Source organism: Rhipicephalus microplus, unplaced genomic scaffold, assembly GCF_043290135.1.
Source record: "Rhipicephalus microplus isolate Deutch F79 unplaced genomic scaffold, USDA_Rmic scaffold_48, whole genome shotgun sequence".
NCBI classification, from domain to species: Eukaryota; Metazoa; Arthropoda; class Arachnida; order Ixodida; family Ixodidae; genus Rhipicephalus; species Rhipicephalus microplus.
The window spans coordinates 511,210-525,470 of NW_027464621.1; the positions used below are offsets into that span (position 1 = coordinate 511,210).

Below are 14,261 nucleotides of genomic sequence, written 5' to 3' on the forward strand. Positions count from 1 at the left end.
GTCTGGCTTGTGAGCAAGATCGAGAGAGCCAAGTTGTTCTGCTCGATGGGGCCCAGCGAGCCGCAAAAGCCAGTGGGGCAAGGGAACCCACCCACCTTCGCCCTAATCCCCTCAAGTACAATAAAGTTTCTACTACTACTCTCTCCTACAGGACACTTTCAACAAAAAGGGGAGGCAGACTTTCATGGGAATACAAGTGCCTTGCCTCAACAGTGCATTTTTGGGTGGTCACGCACATTTGCAAACATCCTAGAGAGGATTACAGCAGCACTCGGGGAGCCTTCCCTGAAAGGAGTTGTCTGCTCATTGCTCATGTAGTCGGGTATGTTTACATGAAAACGATTGCGGGTCTCTCCTAACCCTTTGATACTGAAACTGTGACTGGACTGTATTAAACAGTCTTCAAAAATTTAACCATCATGCACTCAAGCCCATGAGGCTTCTGATGTATGTGGCAAGTGGGTCATTAGCTGCGTTTTTCAGCAAGAAAATGATGTAAAATTTTTGTGTCAATGCTCTTTTACCAGACTCGCTTACACCATTTGTTGGTGGAGGTTTTTTCTTGCCTTTCCAAAATGGCACTGAACTGCCTTTTTGTGTACTGATTTATGTTTCCTTTTTTGCTTCCAACAGTGGTACAGCATTTTAATAGGCTCTAAGAAGGACCATACTTCAACCAAGGAAAGAATCCAGGATGGTTTCTTAATCAAAAAGCATGTTGAAGTAAGTCAAAATATTTACTACTTCATGTGCATGTGATACTTCTGTGGCATGCTCAGTGTTCAGTATATAGAGTTAAAGTGTTTGCTGTGTCTTTACTTTTGCAGAAAGCTATAGAATTGATGCCTCAAGACCCTCTGAATTATTATGTTCTTGGAAATTGGTGAGCAATGTGTTTTTCATGTTCAAAACTGGAGCATGTTGATATTATTTACTGTGTATAGAGCTTATTAAAATTAGTTTTATGCAGCTTGTTCATTTAGGCCCGTATTCACAAACGCTCCTTCACTCAAGGGTTCCCCTTGACTTGACGAAGTCAAGGCGGAGCGTGCTCCTCCACTCAAGGGGCCGCTGCGTTTCATGAACGCTCCTCGACACTTCCTTCGCCAAGGGAGGCCTTGGAAATGCTCCCTTCACTTGAGTGAACTGCATGGCCGAGAAAAGCGCCTGATAACGAGAGTATTCGCAATTGTGGTTAAGAATTGCCTATCTCTGTACATTAAAAGAACGATTTTTCTAGTTGTTCTTTTTTATAATTTGACATTACAGCAAAATACATGCATTTAGAGTGGTTCTTTTTTTATAAATTGACATTACAGCAAAATACATGCATTTAGAGTGGTAGTGTTGTTTCCCCAAGCCTTGTGCTGGTAGAGTTAGCGAAACCCCTCTTCAAGTCTGGCAACAGTCGCACCCAGACAGCTGAACGAACAGCTGATGGCATTTCGTCTGCTGCTGAACGTGTCTACCAGCTTAGTTTATTATGTCTTGTATGCGTCTATTAATTGCAGTTTATATTTACGGTAGTGTTTCCGTGTGTGTCATTTGAGAGCCTACTTTCGCCGGGGTGACTAACGAACTAAGTGAGTAATGACAGGAAGCGCAATAGATGGTTTGTTGCTTTACTGAGAGCCTTCTGATCACTAATGTAGCCACCGAGTGTATAACGCGGTGAAATGAGTATTTTTTTACTATATATCACATTATATTGGCGTGCTTTTAGAATTCACCACCGCATTATATATAAGGATTACTCGCACGTAAATTTGTTATTAGACAGCTCCGTAGTAAACGCGCACCGTCATTGTCGAAAAAATGCGGCCGTGGCAGCCTAGTTGATTGAGAAACGCCGTCAAAGCGAGACGGGCTCTGCCATGGACGCGATTCTGGCTCAAGTATTTCACTCGAGGGACGATTCAAGGTAGCTCGATCGCTTCCTTGACAATCTCGAGAAAACGCTCAAGATTTTCTCAAGTGAAGGAAACGTTTCAAGTGAAGGGCGGTTTGTGAATGGGAAAACGTCACTTAAGGAGCGTTTCGAGTGAAGGGTCGAGTCGAGGAGCGTTTGTGAATATGGGGGTAAGAAATTAACTGGCACATTTAGTGGTATGTATCTATGGCCTATGCAGTATTACTCTCAGCGCTAGGCACTGCACTTCAGCAAGCCAGGTATAGTGAGCATATCTTATTAGGTCGGCTTATCCTAGAGAGGTCAGTGCCATAGAAAACAGTGCCCTCAGCTGTACACACGTTATAAAAGTACTATAACACAGGCTTGCTGCCTCTCTGCAAAGTATTCTGCATTGTTTACAAGGTTGAGGAGCACATGGCGGTTGGTAGCTTTGTGTGTATCTCTGCCAGCATTCTCAGATTGCTGCATATCTAATGTTGTAACTTGCACTCCAACCAGTTTTGTTTAATGATATAGAAAAATCGATTAAAAGTCATGTTTTCACTGCACACTTGCAGTAATATTTATTACATGATCTAGGGACCTTATTCTTTAATGCTTCTGCAGACAGGCTATTTCGTTAGATCTGCAGGTTTTTTTATAAGCGAAATGCAATGGTGTGCCAACTGTATCATTTGCACCATTTTGCTGCAGTTCTATTGGCCCTTGTCAAACATTATTCATGTGGGGCTCGTGGCAAGTGCACCATAGTTCACTATTTATTCTATCTGCATGACAGTGGAGTGTTTCTGGCCTAACATATTCTTGGACTGGCACAAACCCAAACAGTAGTAGTTTTTACATGATTGCCGGGAGAGTTGTCTCCTCTCTGTTTCTGTACCGATGCCCTTTTTCTCATGTAATCTGCCCAATCGGACTGTCGGTGCCTCCATATTGAGAATTTGGCATGATTTCAATATGGAAGCTGATTTCTCTTGTTGAGAAACTTTCAGCAGTACACAGACAAATGATATTTTAATTTTTAGCCACAGTTTATATTTAATGCAGTGATGTGACAGAATTGTGCTTAACTGTGCCAAGTACCTGCTACATTCCGCTACATTTTTGCAGAATCTCATAAGTTGCGCTGAGCGTGTGCCAGGATGTTATTTTTGTGGCCTTTCTAACGAAAACAATACGCAGGCCCTCAACATTGTGGATAAGTTCTGTGAAGCTTGCTCTGCGAGCATGACTTGGAAGGGATATGACGTTTTCCACCACCGTCGCACACAAAGACACTGTGGCTAGGTTTGTCAACTCTTCGTCACGGCACAGAAAAGGCATTCGAGGCAGGTTTTAAGCAAATATGGATCTAAAGGGGACCACTGAGCACTTGAACGAGAAGTCTCGTGCAAAGGCTGCGTGAAACTCTCCCGTTGGAGGCATGAGAGCATCTCCCACGGTGAGCAAGCACCTCACAGGAGCAAGCTCAGGCGAAGAGGGTGCTGTCACTGGAAGCCAATGAAGACAGCCGTGGCACAGTGGTTTATTCTAGCATGCTGTGTGCCTTGATGTCTTGATGTCAGGAAGGAAGAGGCATGGCTTGAGCGAGAAACATAGCTTAACACTGTGCACATGGCTGCCATGTTGTCATTTAAGGGCAATTCCTGGTGATCAAGTGGCACAAGGTCAGCCCAGCATGCTAGCTGGGGAACGAGGTGCAAAGGGGATAGATACCCTTGATTCCCACATTATAACACTAATTGATTGATCAAAATTTAAGCTTGTATTTGCAATGTTTTTCCAAGAGTCTACTACGTGTCTATTGTTGGGTAAAACTTGAAAAGATGGGAGAGGTGCAGCCAGGTGATGAAAGCATGGCAGCCATTTTTCTCAATGACCAAAAAAACAGTCCTGCTCATATGCTGAGGCATGCTGTACGGCATGAGGGTTGCAGTCCGTCCAACTCTTGACGTATATGTAGAGCGTGCACCGTTATATCAGACTTGTGTGCGTCTACTTTTGTTGTGGCCATTGCTTACTAAAGTAGCGCAGGACTATAGAATCTATTCAGCAGTAATTCTTGATATCAATATTTTCTGCTGGAAGGGGTGGGCGGCTGGTTAGAGGGCTGGGTGCACCTTTCAGGCAATGATTATTTTGGTTAAATGTGTAACTCAGTGTAACATAATTATATGACATGGTAAGGATGGAATAACTGCATTTACATGAACCTTTGAAAGCGTCATTACTACTTTATTTTATTTTTGGAGGCATTATATCCAGCATATCAAATACAGGGGTGGAAGTACTGCGCCGATTGCGCCATTCTGTGCCAATCAGACCTGCTGTGCCAAAATGGCAATTCGCGCTTGCGACGACAAATTTAACCCAGTCGCACGAACAAAACACGTTGGATACACAAAAAACGCAGCTGCAATCATATTCCGTGTAGTTTGGTGGCGTCATATTTCGGTTCATGCATGGTGCTCGCACCATGCGTGAACTCAACACCATGCATGAATCTTGCACCACGTGAACGAAATACGCGAACCTTGTTACGGTGGCGTTTGTGTTTTGACCTCATTATGCGAGTGTATCTTTTAACAGCAAAGCTGTTGCGAAAAACTTGTCACACCGTTGAATCGTAATAACTGGAAAAAGAAAAAAAAAACTGCTTTCCCGGCGAAGCAATGAATAGAGCAGCGACAAATTGTGATGTTGCAATAGTAATGGCACATGTGCTCCTTTCTTTCTTTTTTTTATTACTGCTCCCATTATATGTGTAACGCTGCCTTGTGTAAATCATGCCTGAATGACTGGGAACTATCCAGCTAATCTTCTGTGAAGTATGCGCACAACCTGTAAATAGTTTGTTCTTTGATGGCTTGCCAATGCGCTTCACTGCTTGGTAGATTATTGATAGCCGACGCTCTATGTTGCCTGCTATCAGTCTACAATATGTATTGCTTGTAGAGTGACGTTTCATTTTTCGGGCTCATGTCCACCCAAATAAAAAAAGTTCAGTCATAAAAACGCCGACTGCTGCCTTCATCAACATCACGACTTCATTTCATTTTAGTCTTTTAGTCAAACTTCATGTTAGTCTTATCAGGTTCACCACTGCAACAAGTAAACTCCTACAAATACCTTGGTGTGACACTCACTTCCAACTTATCTTGGAATCTCCATATTGACAATGTTTGTTCATCTGCCTTTCGTAAACTATGTCTTTTTAAACATAAACTTCAAAGTGCTCCCACAAATGTTTAACTACTTTGTTACACAGCCCTTGTGCGGCCAAAACTAGAGTACGCGAGCATAGTATGGGATCCTCATACAAAACATAATATATACACTCTTGAGCGTATTCAAAGAAAAGCTGTTAGATTTATATTCAACAGGTACTCCAAGTTAGACTCACCCTCAGATTTAATGTTAGCCAACAACATTCCCTTACTGCAGATGCGAAGACAAAAAGCTAGATTAGAATTCCTTGATCAACTTTTGAACAAAAAAATAGCTCTAGACCCATCCCCGTATTTGACACTCCTTAGTAGCCGGCCCACCCGACACCACCACCCAAAGGCCTTGATCCCATATTTTGCTCGCACAGACCTACTGAAGTATTCTTACTTTCCAAGAACCATATGTGAATGGAACTGTCTTACTAATACATGTGATGAATCAACTAACCTACCAAACAACCTTCTTTGGCCTTTATTGTTTCGTTTCGCAATTATTTTATTTGTATGTGTATTACCACCCTGCTTGGACCTCGAGTCTACAGTATTGAATAAATAAATAAATAAAATAAATAAATAAAATGTAGATAACTGTTATTAGCTTGTCTCTAGTGTTAAGTTGCTGTTCATGTTGGATGCAGTGTTTTTTAACAGTGCAACATTTTAACATAAAGGTTTTTAATTTTTCTGAGGTCTATTCCAATGCGTCGCTTTTGTGTTGTCTTTGAGTTGCTGCGCTTTCATCTTTGATGTTGTAAGAAACCGAACTTTCGACCTTTGATTAACACTGATTATGCGTTATTCGAAGGTTGCAGGTTCGGTTCCTGCCCATGTCAAGTTATCTTTTCACCCACTTTTCTTTCTTCACAATTACATTACAATTCGGTCTAATAACTTCCCCCATACTTTCATCACATTATTGTCTTTTAGGTCTCATTGATATTGTGTCAAAACACAGAAAAATGAGCCCTTGACTACGGTATACACGTCTTTCTCTTATTCATTACGAGGGTCTCGTACTGGCAGACTTCGTGCCTTTGGGTTGCATACGAGGAACTATGGGTCATCTGCCAGCTGGTGATAAGTTCACGTGCTATGTGACGCCACACAGGCTCATAAAGAGTCTGCCACGCTCGCCGCCATGGCTACTGGTGGCGCTGACTAACACTCGCACATTTCGGCACGGCAGCACTCTCGGAATGCAGTCACCTAACAATCCGTTCGTCTTCATTTTACAGCTCGTTCTCGGACTGCTGCTTCACACTGGTCCAGGTCTCGAGCCACCCGGAAAAATCGGAGCAACCAGCAGCATCAATGTCACCGTTATTCATGCACAGGGTTCTGGGCCGGTCAAGTTACGGGATACCATGCTGTATCGCTCGTCATCTACCTGCGCGGACTCTGGTCGCATAACCTGTGTGCATCGCCTGCGCTCAGCGCCACCACTCAACCCAGCTGTAAATAACCATGTCACTCGAGACGGGTCCATTGGGCACGGCAGCACCCATAGAATGCAGTCACCTAACAACCATTCATCTTCATCTTACAGCTCGTTCTCGGGCATGTTTCACGCCGGTCCGGGTCTCGAGCCACTAGAAAAAAATCGATGCAACCAGTGGCGTCAATGTCACCGTTATCCGTGCACAGGGTTCCGGGCCGATCAGGTTATGGGATACCGTGCTGTATCGCTCGTCATCTACCTGCGCGGACTCTGGTTGCATAACCTGTGCGCATTGCCTGCGCTCAGCATCACAACTCAACCCAGCTGGTAAATAACCGTTTCACTCAAGACGGCTCCATTAGGCACGGCAGCACTCGCGGAATGCAGTCGCCTAACAATCCGTTCGTCTTCATCTTGCAGGTGAGAAAGCGATATGGAAAGTGTATCCGTTCAAACGACCTTTTCTTGTTTGTGCTGCCGTGCCAACGGCTATATGCTATTGTGATTGACCATGCTGTACCAATACTTAAACTATTATTTGTCGCGGAAGATGTTGAGACAAATCCAGCCCCCGAAATCAGTCAACAATTAAAGGAACTAGCCGCGGATATAAAAGAGATAAAGGAAAACCGCCTAACCGAGATTGACAAGAAACTAGACTTGCTCACAAACCTAGAGGAAAAATTGGATTCTTTTCAGGAACAAATAGCAAGCATGAAAATTGTAATCAGATCTATGCGAGAAAAAATTGATGATCTAGAGAATCGTAGCAGGCGAGATAACCTAATAATATATAGCTTTCCGGAGGTAGAAGGACAGACACCCTTGACTGTTGAGCGTGCAGTGAACAAAAAGGTAATTGAAGACACACTAGAATTAAAACCTGTAGCAGTCGAACGCATACATCGCATTGGTAGAGCTGATTTGAACAAACTAGGCCGGTAATTTTCAAGCTCCTAGACTCAAGAGACAAATCTTCAATACTAAAATGGGGATATAAACTTCGAAATACAGGCCTATCTATCGCAGAAGATTTTTTGAGACCAGTACGTGACATTCGAAGGAAACTTTGGCAGAGTGCGAAGGCAAACCGAAACCGAAAATAAAGATAAGGTGTCCTTAGTTTTTGACCAGCTGTATATAAATAATCACATCTATGTTTGGAGCAACGAAAACAATGATAAGATTCCGTTGAAAAAAGCACACTTGGAAGCTGGCTTAGAAACTGCGCCTACAGCGAAGGCGACAAACATACCCGGCAACCAAACAAAAAAGGAAGCTGCTACCCGTCGCGCTGCAAAATTGGCGGGCTAACACAGCTCATGGTGAATGCTAGAAGTGTGAATATAATAAGCCTGAAGAACCTGAAAATGTGATCTTAGATCATGAACCCCGCATAGCAGCAGTCACTGAAACGTGGCTCATGCCCAAAATTTTAGATCATGAGTTTGCACCGCCAAATTATTCTGTTATCCGGAAAGAACGCCTCACATGTGGTGGTGGGGTGGCACTACTGTTTAAAAAAAAAACTTTCTTTTGTGGCCCTTCCGGAGGTGCAAAATGCCAAAGTAGATTTTTGTAAGCTACTTTGTGATGGTACTAACATATGTGCAGGTTGTGTTTATCGAAGGCTCAATTCGGGAGATGATTCTATCAGTGCAATTTATTGCAACGGTTGTGAGACGAGAGAGGAGAAGAGGAGCAGTTAGCAGAGACGGAGACCGGCCAGCGACCTTACCTTCATCGGCCGCGCCTGCTAGTTTCCCGATGGAGGCGATGGTGTAGAACGTCGCCGTGGGGATGTTGAATGACGTGAGCGACTGGTTGGTAGCGTCAGGCTGTGGTCTGATGCTGGTGAGTCACTCCTCCTGTTAAAATGGCGAAAGGAATTCCTGGGTGGCGAGCCTATAGCGTTCGTTACGCAATGTTCTGCTGGCCAATGATCATCGTTGATGCCTTCAAAGTTATGCCAAGTCGGTGGTCGTACCTCGTCTGGCGGCGACGGCAACAAAAACGAGAGATGTGTCCTGTCGCACCGCAGCTGTAGCAAACAGGTGAAAGGTGGCCGACGTTGTAGACTTCGGGATAAGCCGCCCTCGGACGCTGCAAGTAGTAAATACGATCTTCCAAGTGCCGATTCGTCGTCGTACCCCGATAAGTGCGTTGGTCATGCGTCACGTCGTCAGGAAACAAATGGTGGTGCTGTTGTAGAGGATCAGTCCGACTGTCTGCAATGCCTGGCATGGCTGACAGCGAAAAAACCACCGGTGCAGCTTCGTGAGGTTGATTAAAAACGCAACCAAGCTGCTCAGCCTTCGCAGCGTTTATCAATTTGCTGTGTCGCTCAAGTTCCTCACGGACGATTTGCCTCACAGTGGTAGCAAGGTCCCAATGGATACTGCAGCTGTCCTCAATGCTTGCAACCGTTGCAACATTTGCCAACCTGCCGAACTTTGGCGTGATACGGTGTAGCTTCAAGGTCTCAAACGTGCGGCAATGATGGATCACGTCAGCTACCGAATTGAGGCTCTCCTTGCCAATCAAGTAGGTATACACGTCTTCGGCAATACCTTTCAGAAGATGCCTGACTTTGTCCTCATCGGACGTACGAGGATTCGCCATCTTACACAGCTTGAGGATCGTCTCAATGTACGTGGTACAAGTCTCACCTGGCACTTGAGCACGCTGATATAATGTCTGCTCGGCTTGCTTTCTTTTCGCAGTGGAATCCCCAAAGCACTCTGTGAGTTGGATAGCGAAGTGATCTTAGGTTGTTAGCGACTCTTTGCGGTTCTCGAACCACACAAGAGCAGTGTCTGTCAGGAAGAGAGCAACATACTCTAGCTGAGCCATAGCATCCCAGCCGTTGCACTTCCTCACGTGTTTGTAGTGTGTCAGCCATTCTTCCACGTCCTCGCCGAATTTTCCTGAGAAAGGGCGTGGCTTCAATTGACGCATCCAGGCACCGGGTGTCCGCGCCGGAGGAGTTAAAGATGACTGTAGGTCACCGTTGTTCGACATTGCGAGTTCCGGTAGTGTTGGAGGCAGTCGCGCGAGGTGTCAGCTTCGGCGAAGACCTAGCGGCAGTGGCTTCGTCGTCTTGTGCTAGTACCCCGCATCTCCACCACAAAACTGTTATGGTTAAAGTCGAAGGGTGTTTATTAGCGAGGCGAAGTTGATGGTTCGATAGTAATGGCGTCGGTATCTGCACCAGTTCACGTGTTCCTCCTCTTCTCCTCTTTGGCTCATACCCGTTGCATTATGATTACATGCAAAGTCATGCATCTGGTTCACGTGTTGTACTCATAGGTGATTTTAATCTATCAGACATTAACTGAGATAGTATGCACTATTTGTCATCAGCTGCGGACATACTGTTTGATCTCATGCTCACCTTCAATCTTCATCAGGTTGTTTCGCACCTTACCCGCTCGCTCGGGGTAACTCAGAACGTACTTGATCTCATATTTCTCAGCAACCACTTCGACATAAACCGCATAAAAGTCTATGTAGCCAGTGGAATATCTGACCACGACGTACCGGTGTGCGTCATCCTGCTTGGAAATATCATAACCACACATTTTTCTGCATCTGTTGTAACAGACTTCGAAAAAGCTTATGACGATAGCATACAAACTCACTCAGCTCATGAATTTCAGAATTTCTCAGAAGCCCCGCCGCGGTGGTCTAGTGGCTAAGGTACTCGGCTGCTGACCCGCAGGTCGCGGGTTCGAATCCCGGCTGCGGCGGCTGCTTTTCCGATGGAGGCGGAAATGTTGTAGGCCCGTGTGCTCAGATTTGGGTGCACGTTAAAGAACCCCAGGTGGTCAAAATTTCCGGAGCCCTCCACTACGGCGTCTCTCATAATCAAATGGTGGTTTTGGGACGTTAAACCCCACATATCAATCAATCAGAATTTCTGAGAAATGGGTTCGAATGCCTCAATAGATGTCGATTACCTTTGGCTTCTTTTCAAATCTGTTGTACTTTTTTATATCACTCATTACGTACCAACAAAGATCAAGCGCCCACCAAAAAATAATCCTTGGATCACGCGCGACGTCATTCAGGCGCAGCGACATTTGAAAAGGTTACGCAGAGCAATAAAAACGAAAAGCTGGGGAGAATCAAGAATTCAGAAGCTGCCAGATGCCATCGCGGAATTCAAGCTTAAAGCTAAGCTTGCTAAACAGAGTTATTTTGACGTACCGTATAAACCGGAATATTATCATCATCATCATCAGCCTGACTACGTCCACTGCAGGACAAAGGCCTCTCCCATGTTCTGCCAGTGAACCTGGTCCTGTTCTTGCTGCTGCCAATTTATACCCGCCAACTCCTTAATCTCATCTGCCCACCTAACCTTCTGTCTATCCCTAACCCGCTTGCCTTCTCTGGGAATCCAGTCAGTTACCCTTAATGACCAGCGGTTATTCTGTCTACGCACTAGATGCCCGCCCCAAGTCCATTTTCTCTTCTTAATTTCAGCTATGATATCCTTAACCCCCTTTTGTTCCCTAATACACTCTGCTCTCTTCTTGTCTCTTAAGGTTACACCTACCATTTTTCTTTCCATTGCTTGCTGCGTCGTCCTCAATTTAAGCTGAACCCTCTTTGTAAGTCTCCAGGCTTCTGCTCCGTAGCTAAGTACCGGCAGGATACAGCTGTTATATACCTTCCTCTTGAGGGATAGTGGCAATCTACCTGTCATTGTTTAGAGTTCTTGCCAAATGTGCTCCGCCCCATTCTTATTCTTCTAGTTACTTCAATCTCGTTGTTCGGCTCCGCAGTTATTACCTGGCCTAAGTAGACATAGTCTTTTACAACTTGAAGTGCACTATTACCTATCTCTAAGCGTTGCTCTTTTCCAAGGTTGTTGTACATTACTTTAGTTTTCTGCAGATTAATTTTAAGACCCACCTTTCTGCTCTCCTTGTCTAACTCCGTAATCATGAGTTGCAATTCGTCCGCTGAGTTACTCAGCAATGTTACTCAGCAATGCTATGTCATTGGCAAAGCGCAGATTATTAAGGTACTCTTCATTAACTCTTATCCCTAACTGTTCCCATTCTATTCCCATTCTAGGCTTCTGAAAACTTCCTGTTCCTGCAGCACGCGGTAAATAGCGTTGGGGAGATTGTGTCTCCCTGCCTTACACCCTTCTTAAATTGTATTCTGTTGCTTTCTTTATGAAGCATTATGGTGGAATATAAACTGGAATATAAGTCGAGATATTTTCAATAAAACAACGACCTAAAGTCGCCCCTCGTCTTATATAGCGGTGTCTAGCTGACAGTGCACCGCTGTCTGGCAACATGTGGCTTGCATGTGCATGAGAAGCTGGACACGGCCATGTTCGCATTCAAATCCAATAGTACGTTGTTCTTTTTTCTCTCTTGTCTCTTTTTTTGTGTTCGTGATTTGCCTCCGATCTGTTTTAAGTTCTCGCTCCACTTGACATTGCGTTTCATTTTTAGTGGTCTTTTGTTCGTTCACTGAATATGAGTAGCGGAACGAGAAGGCAGTACTTGGCTGCGTTTGAACTGGAGGTTGCTGAGTTCGCAGAAGCAAATGGGAATATGGCTGCTCAGCGCCGCTTTGGTGTATCGGAAAAAAGCGTGGGCTATTGGAGGGTGCAGAAAGGGAAGCTACAGATGTGCAATCCTTGGAAAATGTCATTTCGTGGGCGAAGTGCGGTTCATCTGCTGCTGGAGAATACGCTAGGGAACTTTGTGTGGGAAGTTCATACGTGCTTGCTGCCAGTGACCGTGGATACTATTCGCAAGAAAGCTTTGGAACTCGCTCGAGAAGCTTGGCTCACGAGAGGAGTTTTGTGCACCAAACTCTTGGGTGCATTGATTCATGAGACGCTTAAGGATTTTCTTTCCGGTGGCACACATTTATCTGTCAGAAGTTTTCAGACAAGTTCGAGGACAAGCTTATAAACTTTCAGGGCTTCGTGAACCGGCTTCGGGAGCAGAACAACTACATGATGGGGCAGATTGACAATGCCGATGAGACCCCCGTGCGGTTTGACGTGCCTTAATCGACCATGATCATGCGGCGTGGCACCGAGGATATCAAGCTGTTGTCCACTGTCAACGAGCACTTGCACTTCACCGTCATGCTGGCACGCATGGCAGGTGGTAGAAAGCTTCGCCCTTCATCATTTTCAAACGTAAGACAATGCCGAAGGAAATGTTCCGGCCCGGTGTTGTCGTTTGTGTCAACAAAAAGGGATACATGGACGAGGCCATGATGCTCGAATTTATAGGAGTAGTCTGGAATCGTCAGCCAGGTGCACTGCTGCGTCTTTGCAGCATGCTGGTGTTAGATGCGTTTTGTGGTCACCTAACCGACGCTGTGAAGCGCGCTCTGGGCGATAGAAAAACGAACCTCGCCGAGATATCAGGTGGTATGACGTCCACCCTCCACCTAATCGTTGTTGTGCTAAACAAGCCGTTCAAGGATTGAGTGCGGCTGGAGTACCTAAAGTGGATGTCCGGGGACAATCCTAAGACACCGACAGACCGCCTACAAAGGGCTCCGCTTGGGACTGTTTTTGGCTGGGTGCTTTCCACCTGGCGTTCCTTGCCAGATTCCATGGTGGAAAATGCTTTTAAGAAATGTTCCATCAGCAACTCGCTGTATGGCATAGAAGACAATGCACTGTGGTAGGTGGGCAGGGACAAACTCTTGTCTTCAGAAGACATTGGTGCTTCGTCTGACGAATAGGAACAGTTGCGATGGTGGTTGAGGGGAGCTCAGACAATCGAGGTGCGGTGCGCCCAATTCGCAAATAAATGTCGTTCGGCAATTTAGGCTTGTTTTCCTTTTTTTTTTTCGGTAACCTGAACTTGGGGGGTCGACCTATATTCCCACAAGACCTATTATAGTCCGGTTTATACAATAACGCTACCTACTTTTCTTATCAATAATCCTCGCAGCTTCTGGAATCACTTTCACACCAAGAAAACAACATCACACCTCCTCCCTGAAGAAAAAACTGTTAAGGCCAACACATACGATATTTTTCAATCAGTGTTTACTGTAGATGATAACGATATTGCACCAATTATTCAGCAACATGGCATAAAAATCTAGGAAATAGATATCGTTGATGCTGGTATTTTCAACCTGCTGATAAAACTCGACCCCAAAAATTGTAGTGGCCTCGACGGTATACCTAAATGTTTCCTAAAGAAATATGCAAAACGGTGTAGTCAATATCTAGGTATCATTTTCCAAAAATCACTGAAGACTTTACAACTTTCTAACGATTGGAAAGTGGCAAAAGTGATACCAATACACAAAGGAGGCAACGCATCGTTACCCTCGAATTTCAGACCTATCTCATTGACCAACACTTAATGTAAACTCCTTGAACACATAATCCTAAAACACATGACATTATTCTTAGAGCACATTAATTTTTTCTCTCCCAACCAACATGGCTTTAGATGTGGCTTGTCGACAGTTACCCAGATTACTGAACTAGTTCACCATCTTGTTGCTACAGTTAACAACCGTGGCCAAACTGATTTAATTTTACTCGACCTGTCTAAGGCATTTGACTGTGTATGTCACAGCAAACTAATAGCTAAAATCGAAACTGTTTTTGGAATAAAGAAATGTCTGCCTGGATAAAGGGTTTCCTATTTAGCCGATCACAATTTCTACTTTA

General features: G+C 44.7%; 1 protein-coding gene across 4 annotated transcripts in view; it reads left to right on the plus strand.

Moving 5' to 3' along the window:
- The window catches only part of LOC119177277 (nuclear receptor coactivator 5), a 284,872-nt gene that overhangs the window by 228,170 nt on the left and 42,441 nt on the right, over positions 1-14,261 (plus strand). For 3 of the 4 annotated variants that reach the window (XR_012889295.1, XR_012889294.1, XM_075884802.1), the window contains exons 11-12: positions 634-723; positions 828-883. Coding sequence is in view for 2 of the 4 variants with exons in the window: in XM_075884802.1 (XP_075740917.1) it covers positions 634-723; positions 828-883 (146 nt within the window). In the remaining 2 variants the exon portion in view is untranslated. Of the gene's footprint in view, positions 1-633; positions 724-827; positions 884-3,094; positions 4,928-14,261 lie in introns of those variants that run through there. The other variant, XM_075884807.1, reaches the window with a different exon arrangement.